This window comes from Ictalurus furcatus, chromosome 3 (assembly GCF_023375685.1).
Source record: "Ictalurus furcatus strain D&B chromosome 3, Billie_1.0, whole genome shotgun sequence".
In the NCBI taxonomy this organism is placed as follows: domain Eukaryota; kingdom Metazoa; phylum Chordata; class Actinopteri; order Siluriformes; family Ictaluridae; genus Ictalurus; species Ictalurus furcatus.
In genome coordinates, this window is record NC_071257.1 from 24,780,322 (window position 1) to 24,794,544 (window position 14,223).

The 14,223-nt window shown below is 37.8% G+C and overlaps 1 protein-coding gene across 1 annotated transcript in view; it reads left to right on the forward strand.

Moving 5' to 3' along the window:
• LOC128605862 (adhesion G protein-coupled receptor A1) overlaps window positions 1-14,223 on the forward strand; it is a 252,530-nt gene that overhangs the window by 16,076 nt on the left and 222,231 nt on the right. Inside the window, exon 2 of the mRNA XM_053621671.1 lies at window positions 9,419-9,490. Coding sequence (XP_053477646.1) covers window positions 9,419-9,490 — 72 coding nt within the window. The remainder of the gene's footprint in view (window positions 1-9,418; window positions 9,491-14,223) is intronic.

Here is a 14,223-nt window from a genome sequence, read left to right on the forward strand (position 1 = left end):
CATCATCATACTTGTTGACCAGATGCTTAGCCAAGTTGCTTATGCATGCTGTTTTGCAGTAAAGAGATAAGTTATAACACTTTTTGTATACAGTTTTTTTTTGTCTGTTTGCTGCATGTCTTCAGCAAGGTTAAGAAAAGTCAGACTTTTCCATAAGCTAAAATAATTTGATATTTTTTTAAAATGTGCACTTACTGCTCAGTCATATTAGCACACGCAAATTGATTCGCCAGTAGGCAAGCACTGCCAGATTAGTGTCGGCTTATTTAAATGAAGCATTAAAGTACTAAAAATTATAAAATCAAATAATTTCATGCATTCGATGCCTCTGCAGTATATTTTGTCCATCCATGCATTTTCTATACCGCTTATCCTACAGGGTTGTGGGGAACAAGGAGCCTATCCCAGGGAGCACTGGGTACAAGGCGGGTGGATGGGGTGCCAATCCATCGCAGGGCACAATCACATACACATTCACACACCCATTCATACACTATGGTTACGTTGGACATGCCTACCTATCAGCCTACCATGCATGTCTTTGGTATTGGGGAGGAAACCGGAGTGCCCGTAGGAAACCCCCACAGCATGGGGAGAACATGCAAACTCCACACACACAGGGCCACGGTGGGAATCGAACCCCCAACCCTGGAGGCGTGAGGTGAACGTGCTAACCACTAAGTCACTGTGTGCCCTGATATATGTTGTCTTTTATCTAATTTCCAAAGTGAATAACCTCAGACAAGCAACGTGTGTTGTATCAAATCCTCTCCTTGTATCAAATCAAAACCTTCACTCTCAGGAAAGTTCATAGACTGCTGAGTTATTGCTACTAAGCTGTCTCTGAAAGTTATGTCAAAGAGTATTATCCAAAAAAGATCACACTGTATGATGCATAGACAAAACAGAAATGTTTCTTTGAGCCATTCCCACTGAAAAATAAATGTATATCATCTCACACACTTGCATACATATAACAAAACTTCATAAATCCCATTGTATCCTTCAGACAAGTTAAGAATGTGTCTGATAGTGTTCAGACTATTCACTATCTGAGAATATAAGGAAAGGAAAATAGGGAGCCTGCCAAGCATCTGTTACTGTGCTGTTGTCTCTGCCTCCCTTTGTCTGGACATAATAAATAGTTAAGTTATTTAAACGCTCATAAATCTGTTAGACCCCTGGCAGCCAAGGCCCTCAGAAGTGTGTTGTGCGCTCCAGCTTTCCTAAACATCGTAAAGCAGCCGGGTTAACATCCTGAGAGCGCGGCTTCTGTCTGTGGGGGTGAGCTTATGAGAGGAGGAATGTTATCAGCTCTCCAGAGAGAGGATTCATACAGGTCATCATCTGATAATGTGTTGGAAGGCATTGCCTTTTGTTTACAGGCAGCTATAATGCAAATTGATGACCTTGTAGTGGTGACATGCTCTATGTTTTTATTTTATTTATTTATTTAGTTATTTTTAAATCTGAGCCACTGTATCAACAGTTATTGTTTGTCTTTAACTACAGGATTGCTTGGCTGTAGGATAGCTTTATTCCCACAGAACACAGTGTTATCTTGTCACAATTTTCCAAGCCAAATGCATCAAGATGTAACCAATCCACAGTGTAGACAGGCTAAAAAAAGTCCTGCAGGGCTGGTGGCTAAAATAGCCAGAATTGCCTCTCTGCATTGTCCAACCAGATGTGCCACACTCTCTCCTCCTCCAAGTCTACAGCCTCCTTAATATCCATCTGAACTATGTCTGATTCACATCCAACATCAATGTTAGCCTATTTGAAATATGTTATTCTGGTTAGCCATTCCAAGGAACCTGATATTACAGAATAACACAGGGTTTGGAGCTGAGGCTGGAAAGAACTGGGCTGTCCGCTCAGCATGTTTGTAATAGTTCAAATCTTGATTTCTACCCTACTTGGTCCGTGTGACTTGTGCCCACCAAGGGCTGAAGTTTGGGTTATTTTCATTTCTTCCACCCCTATAATAATGCAGTAGGATGGTTGAATGTCCCGAGGCTGTTTTGAGAGCACTTCTCTCAGGGCTTGGCCAGCTGTGGGCCTCTGAAAATGGAGATAGGAAATAGGGAGTGTGTGAATTAAGTCTGAGCTTTGGCTCTGACTTTTACCCATGAAGACCAACACCAGGCAAATCTACAAAAGCTCTACAGAGGCTGCTGCATACTCTAAAACTCATATACACACGCATATACACACACACACACACACACACACACACAGTTAAAAGGGGGCCTCTTTGTACCGTCAGCTAAATACTGTATATGGGAATGTCTGTGAGAGAGAGTTGTGTGTGTGTGTGTGTGTGTGTGTGTGTGTGTATTGCGCACCCCTTCCTGATGGAAGCGATCAGAGAAACACAGAGTGCAATGACATAGACCATTTGCTCCGGCAGCCCCGGCGAGACAATATTTGATTTGTCCTCTGCCTCTCTGTCTCTGAAAGCTGCTTATCCTGGGATAGCATAATTGATATTGTAAATAGAAAGTTGGAAGGACATGCTGGATGTTCGGCATGTGCTGTTTACATAATGTACAATTATGTTTTGCCTGCAATTTCCTGGACGTTGTGCAGAGGCCTGGAAAAGGCATGAGGGGTCGAGAAGCAGCTGAGCTTCCTCTGGCTAAACGGAGCCATGGACACGGTGCTGCACGCAGTCACACGCTTGAGTTTGCACAAACACAGAGCCTCTGTTCCTGCCATGCTCCCTAGTCTGAGAGAGATCGAGAAATAGATAAGAGAGAGAGAGAGAGAGAGAAAGAGAGAGAGAGAGAGAGGTTACTAAACCAACTTTACACAAATTAATCCAGTCATCCATTTGATTGCTATATAATACTGTTTTACTGCTCAGTTGGAGTTACAAGCAATACATCTCTAGTACATTACATAACATACGTATACCGTATATACATAGAGTATAGAATCTGATCGGTACTTCTCATTACACATGTATGATAAGCAGCTGCAAACTCTTCTCACTTCTCACTCTCATACCCAAGCCTGAATTTGAGCGAAATCAATACTTTCCGTTTGTTTTTTTATTTGGTCTTGTTCAGTTTCACACTGCATAAATGAAGATTCAAGAGATTCAGTCTCCCTTCATATTGTGAATATATTAAAGATACACAAGTACTCATAAGACCTTGGGCATAGAGGCATAGAAATTACACATTACATTTATGTGATTTAAGAAGGCCAGAAAATAACGGACTAAATTGCCAAGGATGTTGTGGGAAGGGGCAGGGCACGGAAAAAACAGTTGCAAAGGTCTTTCATTCCTCGGTCTGAAATATAGAAATCAAGTGAACACTGAGAACAGAGACAGTGTTAAATACCAAATACACTGCCCTTCGACGTCCTATGTTAGCTGTCCTTTTGCTCTGTTCATGTAATCATGTTCACATAACTTGGAACTCATATAAGCATTTACACACCTTGTTTTCCTTAGAGGAGAGGAGATTTTCCTGAGAGTAGAGGAGCTTAATGTTTCAGTTTCAACCCCTTAACTGGTAAAAAAAAAAAAAAAAAAGTAAATTGCTGGTGTTTGGCAGAATTGAGACCTGTCAGCCAATAAGACACAAGCATTTCCACATTTTTACCTGTAAACCCTGTCTGATTGGTCTTACCTCCATTCACTGAAGATAAAAAGAGAATTATTCAGGGCTAAAGAAAAAATCTTCGGGGCTACCGCTCCAAATACCTAGGCCATATTATTCCCCTGGTACTCTCTTTCTTGTGGGTAGGGGAAACGGGCAGGGGCATTGGGGTGCTCATTGCCACCCACAAGCTGGTGGTGCTCTAGGTGACCGCCAAATTCACCTATGCCTAGAAACAGCCCTGAGTGAACTTCAAATATTCATGCAACATTTTGGCCTGAAATTGCAGTACAGCAACAACAGCGGACAATAGCAAGTAGCTTAAGCAACAAGCTAGCCAGTTAGCTAGCTAACGTTAGTTATATGAGTGATAACTGTAATGTTGTTGATTACCTTCTCAGAACAGCGGTTAGTGTGGTCAGTATTATAGATTTAACCACGTAGTGTCTGTTTATTTACTGATCTAAACCCAATACTGCTATAAACTAATTTAACGTACAGAAGGAGCACATAACACTGTTCACAGTGTGTGCAGCCATGTTGATTTAATGTCACTCTGTAAACGAGGAAGTAACTGGTAGATGAGAAGACTACCCCAAGTTGATGAGTTTAAATTTTAAGTTTAAGGGGGCATGTTCTGTGACTGTTACTGGTTAGAGATGGTGAATTACAAATTGCAGCCTTTCCTTGAACACAGCATTAGTTCACTAAATTGCCCCTAGATGTGAATGAGTCTATTAATGTGTATGTACATGGTGCCACAATGGACTGGTGTCCTGTCCTTGAGTCATTGTACTTCATTACTATACTTATAGGTATTACATTGGAGTATTTATACTTTACCTGACTATTATAGAAATTGAACACTTGTAGTATAATTCAATACATGCAAATTTCCAAGAAATAAAGAAAAACCTTTTTAGACCTTCAGAATACTTGAAAGTCTCTTTTTCTCTCATCCAGGAAAAGACCTTATATCCAAATGAACAGCAGTAAGAGGTTAAACACATTTCAAATTCAATAAATACTCAATATATGCCCTTACTTAGTTTTTAACACATCTCTAAACTGTTGAAAACTTTCATCATAAAAAGCTGATCTGAGCTCAATAACTGTAAACAAGCAAACAGTGCATTGGATTAGGAGTACGTTACTTGAGGAGGCTCTGAATCATTAGTTATGACCATATAGTGCTCGTGATGAGGTGGTGCAGGAAAACATGAGTCAAGCAATACCATTCCTTGGCCAGGATGTGTTACAAGACACCAGTGCCGGAAGGCATGTGCATGTTTTTGTGTGTGAATTTTTATTAATGCCATGGTTCTGGCAAGTAGGGTCCAGGGACTCCTGTCTTTTCTAGCAACTTCATTTTATACTCAAAAGCACTAGAACTTGAGAACAAGTATGAAAATTATCTACAATGTTGTTTTTTTTAAAAAAGTGGGAACACACACCGCATGTTTTTTTTTTTGGAAGTGGAAGAAACTGGATAACCTGGGACATGAAAAAATCCACATAGACAGTAACCAGAGCTCAGGATCAAACTCAAGACCCTGGGGCTCTGAGGTGGCAATGCTATCCTCTGCAACAATGTCCTGTCCTATATTATATATAATTATCTAATATAAGGTAATAATAAAGTAATATGTAATTTGGAGTGTAATGCCTCCAAAACTGTTTGCCTAGAGAGTGCAAAGTAGAGAACATCCTAAACCATAGGTAAGTCTTACTCCTAGCAAGCATGCATGTAATGCAGTAAGCCAGCATGGCATGCAACACCACTTTTGTAATATGGGTAAACAGGGTTGGTATGTTGGCACAGCAACAATTAGTGTCTGTGTGGTTTTCTGCTGGGTTCTCTGGTTTCCTCCCACCTCCCAAAAATATGCCGATAGGTGGATTGACTATTGTAAATTGCCTAGGTGTGAATGTGATTGTGTGACTCTGGTACCTTGTGATAGCCTGTTGTTGCATGCAGGGTGTATTCCTGCCTTATGCTCAATGACCCTGGAATAGGCTCACTAGAATAGGATTCACTAGGATCATGATAAAGCAGTTGGTGAAGATGAATGAAGGAATTAAAAAATGAATGGCTCCAATAAATAAATATGATGGTACATACAGAACTTGCCTAAAGGGGCATAAAGTAGTTGAATTGCAGTTCTATAATTATAAGGTGGTCTGAACAGGGTTTGAGAACCTCTAAAGTGTGAGGAAAAGCATGCAAAAGCATAGGCATGAAGTTATCCAGCAGAAAGCCTCCAAGAGAAGATCAATGCCCTTTACAGTACTGTTGAGCAGTGGTATTACTGTACAATCTCGCTCCAAGCCCTTCCTTTTCAAGAGTTCTTTTCCACTAAAGAGTTCTTTACCATTTAAATTGGAATTTTATCTACTAGGTACAGAGTTAAAAGTATACCATAAAGCACATCTGGAGAGTTTATTGTTTGCTGCTTTTTCTTCTGTATGTTATTCTTAATTCTTTCTCTCTGGGGTGCTCAGGAGTGGAAGTGAACTACCTTGAACATATTTGCCCTTGTTCGCTCCCGTGTTGCTAATAGACCACATGTGGAACTGGTCTGTGTGTTTGCTCTATCGCCGGCTTACAAATGTGTTTTGTAAGAGGTGCCGTCTGGGAACTTATAATCTTTATTCAGCTCCACACTCACAATGCACGGTTAGCTGCTTCCCTAGAGCCGCACCCGACCTTGGGAAAGGTAGGAGGAGGATGAAGGAGCTAGCTCTGGTGATAGTGTGTAGGGTAAAGATGGCATTCTTGTTCACATAGTGCATGTAAAGCAGGCTCTTTCTCCTTCACACACACACACACACACACACACACACACACACACACACACACACTGACATATACATACACACCTACACTGTGATGCATGCTAGCATGCCTGAGTGAGCAGCACCTCAGGTGACAGGATGATATAATGTCTCACCTCTGTGATCAATATTGCTGTAGATACCAAGTCAAAAAATGCCATTGTTCGCCATGCTACCGAAATAATGAGCACAAGGGCGAGAGACTAATCATGACATTTATCATACTTTAATGCCTTCTTTCTGTCTGTCCTTCAGTTTTTCTGTATATCATTCTCTCTGTGTCTCAGCAGGTAACAGCCTATCTAAGATTTAACAAGAACTTCTGGACCTTTTGAATGTCATTCTTTTGGTCTCTCTTTCTGTTGACTTTATGTTAGTGTTCCAGGCAGAAGTGTACTAATGGAAGTAGGTATTAGGTTTGTTGTTCAGAGTTTGGAGCTGATATTCTGTTGCAGCACTTAACACTCAGTAACAAATCTTATGTGCTTTCCTTTAAACAAGAGAATGTGGACTAGGGTTGGACAATATGTTTATATAACATTGATCGTGTGATAAATTATGTTATAATACACTTTTCTGTGAAAATGTCACAACTAGCTCACCTAGCTTGCATTGATTCAATGAAAGCATTTAGTGGAGTTACTTCAGTGGTAGAAGTGGTTTGAATCTATGCTAGTTGAACTTGATGTGGTGGCTTTGAGTTACAGATCAGAAAGTTGTGTATTTAAATCCCAGCCCCACCAATCTATGATGGTTGGGTCCATGAGTAAGACCCTTAACCTTCAGCTCAGTTGTATTCTGCATCATCGAAATGAGAAATTGTATGGGATTATGTGTTATTACTGTATAAGTATATGTATACTTTGTAATTATTACAGTACTTGATAGCTGCTGTATGATAGGGAAGAGCTGGCTGGTCAGTGGGATTTATCAGTCTGTACAAGATTTAGAGTTTTTTTTGTGACTGTTGCGGCCAAAAATGCTTGATTTTGCTGCAGTGTTTTTTTTTAAAGATTTTTTTGTGCTTTTTTGCAGAAAACTACTTGAATTGGTGAAATTACAATTGCACAAAATTGTTTTGCAGTCTTTCACAGTGATGTTTGCTGGTAAATGAGACATTTTAGCTATACTCATGTTCAGAGCACATGAATCGAAGAGGGCTTTGGCTGAATGCAGGTTTTGATGGCGTCACATGATGGCCCAAATCTGCTGAAAATCTGCGGGAATTTTGATAAATACCAAGCTCCTCAGAATATTGTGGAGTTTGCTTGATTTTGCATTCATTTCTGCGATCACAAAATCGCTAAATCCTGGGGGGACTGATTTGGTAGGTGACCAAATTGGGAAGACAAATGGGGAAAATAACCCTTGTTTTTAAGTAATAATTTTTAACACCCAACATTAAATACAAGTATTATTAAACTCAGTTTTTCATAGTTTTTTTAACAATACAAAACTACTGTTTTGCTGGTTGCATATGTATTGTGATACAAATTATCAAATCAACTCAGCGCGAACTGTTTGAATTCAGCTCAGGTGGAGGTAGCAGTTTTCACACGGGCAATTTGGGTTGTTTTTAACCCAGTTTTTTTAGAGTGTACTGTAGACGGTCTAAATGTCTGTCACTTTCTCTCATCATTTTATAACCCAGCCTAACAAGAAGTATGAAATTTATGACAAATGAAATCTAGCTACAAAAAAAGTCAATAAATAAGTTAAAAGGCAATATACACTTGATAGGATGCCAGTCCACTGCAATGCACTTTTCTGCCAGGTAAAGATTCAAAGGTATTCCATAGACCACATCCAGAGAGCGTTATGTTACCATAGCAGTGTTATTCAAAAAACAGTGATTTAGTCTGTTATTTTCTCAGAGGGAGAAAGAAATTGGCCAATCCAGATGGAAATAAAATCAAAGAGTAACACCTACAAGTGATGGAATTACCTGGTCCACATGTAAATTTAATCTCATTGGAAAAGGGTTAAAGGGGTGTATTTAAGGCTAAATCAAGAAAACAGAAACTGGCCAAAAGAAAACTACAGCCGAGTTTGTAGTCAGTTAATTGGCTCACCACTGTAACACACCACTTAATCAGTGAATTTTATTTATTTATTTATTTAACCTATTTTATGTGTGTTAGTGAAAATATATCAGTGTAACTACATTTCCCATAATGAGGTGGTTGCTACTAGTAAGTCAGGTAGCTTGTAAAAGGTAAGAGTATTTCATCAACCGAGTAACAGACACAAACTGTGCAGTTTCGCTTTCTTAACATAATGCACAGCACGTTTCGCCCTGATGGATGAGCACAGAAAATGAAACGTTCATTAATTTTTCTTTTTTTTTAAACTGCTTTTCTCTATGAAGCTAATATAACTTGAGCTTTAAAAAAAACAGTGTTTCAATACCTTTAACTACATTTTGAAAATAGCATGGTCATTCAAGTTTAAATCCAAAATTTGATCATTTGGAATCTACATCACAGATGATGATGGCCTCTTTAAAAATGATTGAAGGACTTCTTCTGTGTGTGGTTGAATTCATTTTTAAATACATCATACCTAGTATATTAGCATTTACACATTAAATCTTACTTTTGTTATTATTTATTTGTTATTTTGCACTATTTACTTTGAATTTGTTTGTACAATAACTAAAGTTTACAGTGTTTGAATTGAAAGCTTTTTTCTTTAAGATTGGGGTAGTATTCAGAGGGGTGTTTTTATGCAGGATGTTTTCATCTGAGGTGTCTTACATTATATTACCATAAATAGTAATAAATACTCCAATAAGCAGTGCCTCAGACATTTATAGCATGCCCAGAAATCCATATAAATATCTCTTCTAGAAGCAAAAATGGTAGTCTGAAAGATTTATCACACAGTGTGGGTGAAAAAAATGACACGGTCATGTTTTATTTATGAATTTGCATGATTTTTGCTGATGTTCATTTTCTCTTCCCCTTCAGGATCCTCAGCAATAACAAAATCTCAACAGTGAAAAATGCTTCTTTCTTCAGCTTGAGCTCTCTGGAGAGACTGTGAGTACATTTAACCTCTCCATGAGCATTAATAACGTGCTACAAATGATTTTAGCACAGAAGTGTTGGCACACAGTTTGCACTATTCTGCTTGCTGATAGCTCAAACGAGTCCCATTTGTAAGAATTGATTGGTTCCAATAGCTGGCTTTTTATTTTTAGAATCTAAGGGTTTCAGCTCCATGTTTGAATCTCTGTCCCAGGATTAAACTGTCTGTTTTTTTTTTTGTTTTGTTTTTATCTCTGTGTTGAAGTCCATTTGAGCAATGTATTTGTTACTGATGATTCCAAAATGATGTGTATTAAATCTGTGTGTCAATCAATAAGATTAGGTTGCCTGCTCCACAGGCCATGTAATATTTGCTGGCAAGCCATGGATGAATTTTTCACAAAAGATCAAGTAATGGGCAGCTAACAGATCAGGAGCATGTGTGGCCCTATTGATTACTCCCACACCTTGATTTTAATTAAGCTCCATCACCCAGACGGCCACGCTGACATTCTAAAGGGCCTTTCACAGCAGCTATTCACGTTTTACTGACAGGCCACTTTGGTGCAGATTGCCACCAACTGTGAAACCCAACAGAAATAATGAGAATAGCACATGCAAAGGGCATCGTGTGATATTTTGCTCTGGTTTGAATGCCAAACACAAACATGAAGAAATGTGAGAGACTAGTATGAGTCCAGCAAGAGAGTGTAGCAGAGCGGGGGCTAATGTGGGATAGCGCGTCAACGCTTAATATTTAGTGAAACACTTGGCTCGATTATTTTTCACACTTACCTCTCAGGAATCTTTGATTTATTTATAGACATAGTAGATTTAGCCAAGCAGCAGAGTTTTCAAGCAGCAGAGAACTTCTGATACCATTAACCAATGTCAAGAAAACTCTCCTGAGAAATTGGAAATCAAAGATCTCAGTTTCTGCCTGCTAACTCTACAATTCTTGTATGCTACTATAGTGTAATACTAACAGTGTAGTAGTGTAATAGTACACTACTTAACTGATCTATTTAACTAGATGCTAAACTGCATTTAATTATACTAGCACTTGCATTCTGTGCAATGACAGTAAAGTTCATTAAAGCAAGACACTACAGGCAGATAGGGTTCAATTCAATTCAGTTTTATTTGTATAGTGCTTTTTACAATGGACATTGTCTCAAAGCAACAAAAAAGGGTAATTTTTGAAAACAATACAATCAATCCCCGCCAGTCAATTCCTGATACTATAACAAGTGTTTTCCGTACTTGAACTTTTTAAAAATAATTATAATAATTTATGCAAATAAGTCTGATTCAATATAATCATAATCATAAATCCATCAATACTCCCCCCCCCCCAAAAAAAAAATAAAAAATTGTACCATGTACCAAATGATACCGACTGATTCTGTTATAGATACTTATAGATTTTATTTTCTATTATGTCATATGTCTGTTGCACTACCCTTATGTGTATCCTACATCTTTATTGGACTTAATTACTTTGTGTTACTTTGTGAAATATGCAATAATATTAAAAACAAGTCTCAGTCATCCTCTGAATGGGTGAAGGGGTGCCCCATGATTATTATTATAATTTTTTTTTTTATGATGCATTGTTCAGTTTTTGCTACTAAATTATCCTTGTATAGACTAAATATGCGAATACTGTCATGTAAATAACGGAGAAGGACTGAGACTACGATTCCCAGCAGCCACTGCACCTAGTCACATGTCTTTTTTCATGTGATTCACGTTTTGGCTAATTAGCACTGGTGTATATATAGTCATGTTCTGCACTGCACGGGTTGTATTGCGTTGTTTGGTATGTCTATCTGTTTCATGTTATTCTCACTCTTGGTTCATGGTTCTTTAATATTGGTAACTGACCATGTGTTCTAGAAGTCTTGTGTTGTGTTTTGTTTGTACTTTATTAAATGTTCCACTCCAACTTTGCATTTGCATCTGTCTCAAAATCCATAACGTGACAAATAGTTATGCTTTAGACATATGAAACTCTGATGCTGAACTAAAGATTATCTCTTCACCTTCAGCATAATAAAAGTGAAAATATCATGACTGAATAATATGGAATGGAAACCACGTGTTTTCTCAAAATTTCCTAATAATGATTTGCCACAATATACTTTTATGCAACAAACAAGGATACAATGTATTATAGATGATGACATACTTTCATTTTATTCCTGCTGCTCTGCCAGAGTTTGTCTGCTACTAAATTCAGCTGCTTAGGTAATTCTTTACAAGCATTATAAGGTAACAGACAGTAACCAGAAAGAGAAAAAAAATTTTAAAACCAAAAAAGTTGTTAAAACCAAATATTTATCAAAATATGGTGTTAGATTTTCCAAACTGTTCTGCCTGTATCACATCTGTAGTATGTATGTGATTATCATGGGCAAAACTTTTGTCATGTTTCTCTGTATAACCATTAATACAGTCCATTACACTTCCATTATAAATGTATTTCGAATTGCAGGGTTTTCTGTTGGACATATACAAAATTATGTTCCTGGAATTGAACAGAGGCAGTAAATAAAGTAATAAATAGAAAAAAAGATTCTACAGCAGATCTTGCTGTATGTTCGTGCTGATGAACAGTTATGGATATAAAAAAGCCATTAAGGTTGTAGGCTAGTACATAGTACTATTACTATGTACTAGTGCTAGTACATTAATACTCTTATAGAATTTGGATCATTAAGAACCTACATTAAAAACCCAGAATGCACCGTGTGTGTCTATGCCAGAACAGTGCAATATATGAAATATCATATTGGCAGTTTTTCATGTAAGGTTAATACTGTTGATTAATATTGTCATATAAAATGATACTTTTTCACTTTATTAAATTTTCACCTTTAACATTTCACCATTTTTTCCACATTCTGCAATTTTCTTATTACCATCTACAAGTGATGGAGAGTTCTCTATACCCTTTACCATCACACCTCTCATAATCAAACATTTGATGTGCAGCCAGATTGAAGTCCATTTAAAAGACTATAGCATGGCCTTCCAGCCCCAGGCCACGATGCTGATAATAGCTGCCAGAATCTGTTACTACACCAGCACTGGGCGCTCGTCGTAGGGATAATGTCATTGCTAGCTGCTGCTGCATCTGTCAGCCATGTATAAGACATGCTATTTTGTGTAGAATATGAACATTATTAAGACTTTGACTGTATGGCTTGTATTGAGGTCTTCACAAAAGAAAAATTCCAGAGAGCAGTATTTAATTGCATCAGGTTTGCTTTGTGGCACTAGAGCATTAAGACAACGGTCCAAAATGTATTTTTTAAAAAAGGGTTAATGAGTACTCCAAACAGTTAATACAACTTTTAGTAATAGAATAGTTTAAAGAATAGTTTATGTATGTACTAACTGCTGCGTCTTACAGTGCTGATGAACTGATAAGTAAGTTTGATCATCTGAAAAATAACATGGGAACTTTGAAGTATGCATGCTTTAGTCACATTAATTAAGCCAATTATTTGTTAATTAGAGCTACATTTTTTTCCACTGTGTAGGCTGGCATCACTACTGTAAATTTTTCTTATTTTCTTATTATGCTAAAAAAGCTTTTGTGCTTTCAAAATGCAGTCCCCCAATAACTAACAGATAGTTAGTGTAATTACTTCACTACTTAACTGAAATTCACTGAAATTGAAATAATCAAATATTTAGTGAGTTTATAAAGTCTATACATTCATCATCTATATGCGTGTATTTATCCAGCCATGCGATCATGTAATGGCAGCACAATGCAAAAAATCATGCAGATATAGGTCTTAGCCATAGCCTTCCTGTCTGTTTGAACCAATCTGGCAAATCCTTTCTGAGCTTTTCTCAGCAGCAAGGCATTTCTGCATGCTTATTGGAGGGTTTTTTTTTGTAACATTCTATGTAAAATCCCAGGATATCAACAACCAGGCCATGGTCAAAGTCAATAGTCAAGTTTCCATCCACTTTTTACGGTTTTCTTTTTTACCGATAAAATGGTGTCCTTGATCACGTCATCCTTAAAAACACTGCAAATTGTTACATAAGTCTACGTTGCATCATGCTTGACGCTTTGGGAACGCCCCTTGGTGGAACTGGTGACTGAATACATGTGAAATGACGCCAATCAGATTGGCCTGCCTCAGTCAAGTGGCAAAGTAGAAACATGTCACGAAGACTACATAAGGCACCCACAAACTACGTCATTCAGCTAATTTGTTTTCAGGAAGCACATGTCTGTGTACTATATCTGATTGACTTTCCTATTGTCAGTCATATTGTTTGTCCAAAAAAAAAGGAGAAACTACAGATGTGGCCTTTAAGAATGCGTGTTTTTTCACACGGTATCACGCAATTTGTCACGTATGATCACCTGGTATACTGCATGCACGGTTCTAAGAATTTAAATGAAATTGTTGTGCTTCACACAATAACCACCAGGTGGCAGATGGAACAACATACAGTAGCTGAATACAGTACAATAAAAAAGGAATGTGTGGTTGAATGGTTCACATAAAAATATTACGTTTCTCGTCAAAACTTACAAGATTATGTAAAATATAAAATGAGAGTGATTGAGTCTTATAGTACAGGTACAATAACTATATTATTTAAATTAAGGTGGTATTGTATGTGTTCTGTGTTAGTGCAGCAGTAACATGCAGGCTTACTATGCTAGCGACCAGTGTTCAAGCCTTAGCTCAACTAACTAACAGATTACAAAA